Below are 7,970 nucleotides of genomic sequence, written 5' to 3'. Positions count from 1 at the left end.
GGCCAGATTCAAAGTGTTGGTACTTACCTATAAAGCCTTATACGGCGCGGGACCACGATATCTGTCGGAACGCCTCTCCCGATATGAACCGGCCCGTACACTACGGTCTACTACGAAGGCCCTCCTCCGGGTTCCGACTCATAGGGAAGCCCGGAGAGTGGTGACAAGATCTAGGGCCTTCTCAGTGGTGGCCCCCGAACTATGGAATGGTCTCCCCGAGGAGGTGCGCCTGGCGCCGACACTATCATCTTTTCGGCGCCAGGTTAAAACCTTTCTCTTCTCTGAGGCATTTTAATTCCTGTTAATTGTAAATTATTATATTTTGATTTTAGACTGTACAGTTTTGTGTACAGTTTTGTGTTATTTTTATTGTATTTTTAATGTTCACCGCCCAGAGAGCTGTTGCTAGTCGGGCGGTATATAAGCTTAATTAAATAAATAAATAAATAAATAAATAAGTTCCTGTGGACTGTAGAAAGACCAGATTGTGGGCTTGGGCACAGTAGTCAATTAGGTGGAGGAAAGGAGGATACAACCCTGGTCTAGAAATAAAGGCTAACTAAGCAAGTAACTAATATAATATCAGGAGCAGGAGGAAGTTGCATTTATACTTGTGTGGTGGACAGTTTAGTTTTGGGACATGTACAAGGGAGGTGTTTCATTCAAAAGCACCAATCTGTCCACAAGCTATCAAGTTGGTTATGTGTCCATAAAGGTTGAACAATCTCTCTGCCTTCAAATCCCCCTTCAAAGTCACCATTTTCTATGAAGCCTTTGGTTTTACTCCATAGGCTTTATTTCCCATTGAAACTAAGCCTAAGACTGTATAACTGAGCTGAATACATATTCCTGTTTATTTAATTAGAATTTATATACCACTTAAATCATCCCTAACAGCTGGTATAGCACAGTGGGGAGGAGAGCCTGGCTGAGAGTCTAGAGTCTGTGAGTTCAAATCCCCGCTCGTGTCTCCTGGGTGTCAAGGGCCAGCTAAAGATCACCCCCTCAGTGAGTGGCTCAGGAGTTATGTGCCCTGCCACCTGTGCAGCCGTGGGCAAGCTGCATAGTCTCAAGGAGCCCAGTAGCCCCCCAGCTGGCAGTTGCGGACAAGGAAGGGGCTGGCTTGTGCATCTGTGGCAAGCTGAGCAGGCCCTAGCCAGCTGGGGAGGACTAGCCTCATAGGGAGGCAATGGTAAACCCCCTCTGAAGACCACTTACCATGAAATTCATAGGGTCGCCATAAGTCGGGATCAACTTGAAGGCAGTCCATTTCCATTTTTTAAATCATCCCTAACCTGGAGATTGCAAACCTGGTGCCCACAGTTGCCACAACACTCACAGAGGCTTTTCTTGGGATCCTTAAATCAACTAGGAGCATCAGCCAATCAAGTTGTTTCAACCTGTGGAGGGGCTTTATTGTTGGGGGGGTATGGAGGAATAAGTGAGGGGGATCACCTGATTAGTTTATCTGTTTCTTGTCCACCAGCCATGTGGAGCTGGTGGTGGACACTTGTACAACCCCACAGATGGGCTTTTATAAAAACTGGGGGTGGAGGTGGTGAGTGAAGTAGGGACTCGGAACACCTTGTTCACTCAGCAGATGGGGTTTCTCAAAGTGTGTGTGTGTGTGTGTGTGTGTGTGTGTGTGAGAGAGAGAGAGAGAGAGAGAAAGAGAGAGGTATGTATCTATGTGTGGTCTATGTGCATGTGTCCTCCTCTTCAGATGCACACCTTAACATGGTGAGGGGGTTTGAGTGTGTTGAAGAAGCTGAGAGCAATGCCGTCAGGAGTCTAGACCAAGAGGCTAGACTCCTAGCAGGGGAACCCAAGGTGGAATGGTCAAAGCTGAAACACCAGACTAAGATGCATCCAAACTCAGAGGAAGGCAATGGTAAACCACCTCTGAATATCTCTTACCACAAAAACCCTATGAACAGAGTATCCAAAATGCAACACGAGATAGTGCTGGAAGATGAGACCCCCAGGTTAGAAGGCACTCACCGAGCTACTGGGGAAGAACAAAGGACAAGTACGAGTAGCGCTGTGACTAATGACGCAGCTGAGTCAAAGCTGAAAGGAAGCCCAGAGGCTGATGCGCACAGATGCGAAAGGAGAGTCTGGAGTTGTACGACGCACACAATAGGAACATGGAATGTGAGAAGTATGAACCAGGGAAAGTTAGATATTGTCAAGCAAGAAATGGAACGCATGAACATTACAATACTTGGTGTGAGCGAACTAAAATGGACAGGAATGGGACATTTCCAGTCAGGCAACTACAAAATATTTTATGCAGGAAATGAGAAATTAAGAAGAAATGGGGTTGCTTTAATAGTGAGAAGTGATGTAGCAAGAGCAATTAGGAGCTACAACGCAAGGTCTGAGCGAGTGATATCAATGAGATTAAATGGGAAACCTATCAACATAACCATCATTCAAGTCTATGCTCCAACGAGAAACACAGAAGAAGAGGAATTGGAGAGATTTTACACAGAAGTACAGGAAGAAATTGAACACACACCAAAACAAGATGTGCTGACAATCATGAGGGATTGGAATGCAAAAGTAGGGAACAGAGAAGAATTAGGAATTGTGGGGAAATGGGGCTTAGGTGACAGAAATGAAGCAGGAGAAAGACTTAATTGAATTCTGTGAAGCCAATAATTTGTTTCTTGTGAACACATTTTTTGAACAACCGAAAAGACGACTGTATACGTGGACATCACCAAATGGTCAATATAGGAATCAAATTGATTATATAATTGGTAGCAGAAGGTGGAGAAGTTCCATACTTTCTGCAAAAACAAGACAAGGAGCAGACTGCTGTACAGATCATGAACTGGTCGTATCAAAAATCAGAGTAAAGCTAAAGAACAACAACAAAGCAATCATAATGCCAAAATACAATTTAAATAACATCCCAGAAGCATATAAAGATCAAATAAGGAACAGGTTTGAGGCTTTAAACTTAGTTGACAGAGAACTAGAAGAACTATGGAATGAAGTCAGAGACGTTATCAGAGAAGAATGCAAAAAGACAATACCTCTAGTTAAAAAGAGAGAAAGACCTCAATGGATGACTGAAGAAACTCTTCAAATTGTTAAAGAGAGAAGGAAAGCAAAAGGAAAAGGAGATAGAAACACAGTGAGAACCCTAAATGCAACAATACAGCGACTAGTACGTAGGGACAAAGAAAACTATTACAATAGTTACTGTATAGAAATAGAAGAGGACAACAAAAAGGGTAGAACAAGAGCCCTATTCCAAAAGATTAGAGAAATGAAAGGGAAATTTAAACCAAGAGTAGGGATGTTGAATAATCAACAGGGGAACACACTGACTGACCGAGATGAAATAAAAGGAAGATGGAAGCAATACACTGAAGAACTCTATAAAAGAGATGCCAGGATGACAGACTCATTCACGGAGGAACCATATGATGAAGAACCAGAAATTTTAGAATGCGAGGTGAAAGCTGCTCTTAAAATACTTGGAAGAAACAAATCACTAGGAATAGATGGCATACCAATAGAGTTGCTACAAGCTACTGAGACTGAATCAGTCCAAATTTTGACTAAAATCTGTCAAGAAATATGGAAAACTAAACAATGGCCTACAGACTGGAAGCGTTCCACATACATTCCAATTCCAAAGAAAGGGGATCCCAGGGAATGCAGTAATTATCGAACTATTGCCTTAATATCCCATGCAAGTAAAGTAATGCTCAAGATTCTACAACAAAGGCTCTTGCCATATATGGAGCGAGAAATGCCAGATGTCCAAGCTGGATTTAGAAAGGGAAGAGGCACCAGAGATCATATCGCAAACATATGTTGGATAATGGAATGGAGCAAGGAATTTCAGAAGAAAATCACCCTGTGCTTTATAGATTACAGCAAAGCCTTTGACTGTGTAGATCATGAAAAACTATGGAATGCTTTAAAAGAAATGGGGGTGCCACAGCATCTGATTGTCCTGATGTGCAACCTATACTCCACACACGAGGCTACTGTAAGGACAGAATATGGAGAAACTGATTGGTTCCCCATCGGAAAGGGCATGAGATGGGTGTATTTTATCACTCTATTTATTTAATTTATATGCAGAACATACGATACGGAAAGCAGGATTGGACCAAGAAGAAGGAGGTGTGAAAACTGGAGGGAGAAATATCAATAATTTAAGACATGCAAACGATACCCTACTACTAGCAGAAACCAGTAATGATTTGAAACAAATGCTGATGAAAGTTAAAGAGGAAAGCACAAAAGCAGGACTACAGCTGAACGTCAAAAAGACTAAAGTAATGACAACAGAAGATTTATATAACTTTCAAGTTGACAATGAGGACATTGACCTTGTCAAGGCTTATCAATACCTTGGCACAATCATTAACCCAAATGGAGACAATAGTCAAGAAATCAGAAGAAGGCTAGGACTGGGGAGGGCAGCTGTGAGAGAACTAGGAAAGGTCCTCAAATGTAAAGATGTATCACTGAACACTAAAGTCAGGATCATTCAGACCATGGTATTTCCGATCTCTATGTATGGATGTGAAAGTTGGGACAGTGAAAAAAGCTGATAAGAGAAAAATCAACTCATTTGAAATGTGGTGTTGGAGAAGAGCCTTGCGGATACCATGGACTGCGAAAAAGACAAATAATTGGGTGTTAGAACAAATTAAACCAAAACTATCACTAGAAGCTAAAATGATGAAACTGAGGTTATCATACTTTGGACACATCATTAGAAGACATGATTCATTAGAAAAGATAATAATGCTTGGAAAAACAGAAGGACGTAGAAAAAGAGGAAGGCCAAACAAGAGATGGATTGATTCCATAAAGGAAGCCACAGACCTGAACTTACAAGATCTGAACAGGGTGGTTCATGACAGATGCTCTTGGAGGTTGCTGATTCATAGGGTCACCATAAGTCGTACTCAACTTGGAGGCACATAACAACAACAACATGTGCACTTGGGCAAAGATGGAAAGATATATGTGTGACTGTGTATATGTGTAGTGTGAGTGTTGAGATATCTATGCATGTGCATCTGTGGTCTGTATGTGGGTGGTGTGTGCGCACTGTTTATGCTGTGTGTGAGAGAGTGTTCTACAATCAGGACCAGTGGGAAATAGTTAAGTTTTCATGGTAAGCATGAGGTTGTCTGGAGGGCAGGAAGCAAGAATGAGTGTACTAACTGCCTCTACTTGTGTTATGCTATGTGCCCATGTCAGCCATTTTGTGTAATGCCATTGCTCCATGGCAGCCATTTTGTGTCTCGTACCCATGACACTTCCTCAGAATTTGAAATGCGTCCCCTGGGCCAAAAAGATTGGCAGTTTCTGCTCTAAGAGGTTCTTCCCTTGATTCCCCTCACTTCCATCTTTCTCTCTGCCCTTTATTACCTCCTTTGTCTAGAAATTAAGATAGCAGCAAAAAACTATCTTTCCACTGTAATGTACTATGCACTTATTGATGGCTCTAGATAAATAATAACTTATTCACCTAGATCTAAGGGGAGGGGTTTGAGATATGTAGCCCAATATCTGATAGAAAATGACACACACTATCTTTTTATAGTGCAAAGGGTAGCACAGTGGTGTTATCCAGAAATTTGAGATAAATGAATCACCCACCCCACTAAGAATACACGATTTGATATGTTTCCATCTACTGTGCGATGCAAAAAAAGTTCTCCATGTAAATTTAAAGTCAGAAGAGGATTTTTATGAATATAAAAGTTCTGAAATATGTTGACTCAGTTGAACACAAAAATATCAACGCAACTTAGACCAGCCTTCCCAAACCTTGGGTACCCAAATGTTGTTGAGCCACATACCCTAACATTCCTGACCGTTGGCCATGTTGGTGGTGATGATGGGAGTTGGAGTCCAACAACATCTAAGGACCCAAAGTTAAAGTGTTCATCTTTAGGACATTAAGTAGGTCTAAATTGTTTTTGGAAGATTGAACTTGTTTTAGCTTACACTTATGGTAGCAGAGTTCATACCATTTTTGTATTTTTTGCTACAATATTTTACTAGTTTCTCTGTAGTACTTTCCCATTTCCCAGATCTTAGCACTGAGAACAATTATGAGAAATCAGCCAGATCATTTCCACTCCTAGCTGAGCTACCACACAAAGTCTCAAGCCATCCTCATTTATTGCCACACTGTGATGGAAGTTCTTGACTGTCATTACATTGCACAAGAAACCATTCACTACCAAACCAAAGTGTTTTAGACTGTTTTTTAAACTTTCTCTACCAACAGAGACTTGATTCATTCCTGGACAATTGCATCTCAAATAACTTTACTAGGATTTTAGCAGCACAAATGACCACATACTCTGGTCTCCTAAAAGTGCTGGGAGATTACTCAAATTGTCCATTAATTTGGTTTACTGTGACTAAATCATGAGATAGACACAATAGGAATAAATATGCAAAAGGTGCAACCACACAACAAGGTAAAAACTTCTCTCCCAAACCATGATTACCTTTTCAAAGAGGGTATTTGTACATAATGTGTGTGCATAAAACAGGCCACCACAGCTTGTGATGTGCCAAGCTGAATGTAGCTCACCAGCCATGGGTGGTGGCCAGTGAGGGGCTCAGTAAACCACCTGTGTTTGTTGCCTTCCTGGAGCAGCAAAAAACAGTAACAGCAAATAGGTTGCCAAGCACTTGGTAGGCCACCATATAAGCTTGGACCACACAAGCTGTGCAGGCCTGGCATAACAGTTTCATAATACCGCCCAATTAGCAAGGCCAACATTTTTATGTGTAAATGCAAACCAACTCTACTGAAATCAGATAGCTCACATGGAGCTTAGAGTCTGGCTCGCATGGACCAAATCCTGAGCTGCCAACTCTTCCTATGCAGTGGAGGATCCCCAAGCATATTTTTGGATAAATATTACTGACAATGAGTGAAGAGCTAAGACATACTTTTAAAACTATGAATTAAAGAGTGAAAGATAATACTCCTATTTCTTTTCTTTCTTTTTCTTTCTTTCTTTCATAAGCAACTTTCAATTATTATTTTATTGGACCCAGATGGTTGTGAGAAAGGAGACGAAGATCAACAGGAGCTATGTTATGTGGCCAAAAAGTACAGGTATTTTGTACAATTTTCCTGTCACTTTAATCTGCATTTCCACTCCAGGATGGCAACACTGTGGTGTATAGTGCACTATTCTCTCAAACAGAAAAAAATCTTTCAGATTTTGGAAAGGATGCCAAAGCTGAGAAGTTACTGTCAAGTCAGCAAAAATGACCATGAACCACGGTCAGGTAGTATAAATGTCAGGACTACCTAGGTAAGTGGAAGATGAACACTGATTCCTATACACATGCAGCAGCAGGTATGAGTGTGAGAAAGTGCCTGCATTACAAATACTGGTCTCATCCAGCTGTTCTTTACCTACATTTCTCCTAAGACCCCTACAGTAAGTCATATCCCTAATTCCCTCTCTCTCTGCCTGAGTTCGCATCCTGCATACAACAAGTTGGGCTCCTCTGAAATCACTTTAGATACAGAGTATTATCTTGACAGAACTCAGAGCCATACAAAGCTATACAAGAAGAAAAGTGTTGATGTAAACGACGAAAAGAGGAACCTCCAGTGGGCCAGACTCTCCATCTTGGTTTCTCATTCTCTCTCTCTCTCTCTCTCTCTCTCTCTCTCTCTCTCTCTCGTATACACACACACACACACTCATACAGTGACCCATTTGCCCCCAAATGATATTTCCTTTGTGGAGGAGGTGGAGTGCAGCTGTCCTTCGGAGGTGCCAGCAACCGCTTGCCGAGACGAAGCTGTCAAGAAGATTGCATCAGGCCTGTGAGGCGCTTGCCTGCCAGCGACTTCCCCTGGAGAAACAAACAAAGGGAAAGGGAGGGAGGAAAGCCAAAGATGTGAATACATCTTGCAGTTACTTGGTTAAAAAAGACCATGTTGC

At 41.7% G+C, this 7,970-nt stretch overlaps 1 protein-coding gene across 9 annotated transcripts in view; it reads right to left on the bottom strand.

Annotated features, from left to right (window-relative positions):
* Positions 1-5,786: 5,786 nt before the first annotated feature.
* Positions 5,787-7,970, bottom strand: part of RGS6 (regulator of G protein signaling 6) — a 340,045-nt gene continuing 337,861 nt past the window's right edge. For all 9 annotated transcript variants that reach the window (XM_061611195.1, XM_061611196.1, XM_061611197.1 and 6 more), the window contains one exon: positions 5,787-7,881. In XM_061611195.1, coding sequence (XP_061467179.1) covers positions 7,831-7,881 — 51 coding nt within the window. In that variant the 3' untranslated portion in view covers positions 5,787-7,830. The remainder of the gene's footprint in view (positions 7,882-7,970) is intronic.

The sequence above is a fragment of the Rhineura floridana genome, chromosome 2 (assembly GCF_030035675.1).
Source record: "Rhineura floridana isolate rRhiFlo1 chromosome 2, rRhiFlo1.hap2, whole genome shotgun sequence".
Taxonomy (NCBI): domain Eukaryota; kingdom Metazoa; phylum Chordata; class Lepidosauria; order Squamata; family Rhineuridae; genus Rhineura; species Rhineura floridana.
Note: the sequence above shows the minus strand (reverse complement) of the source record. Positions and strands in the feature narration are given on the sequence as shown.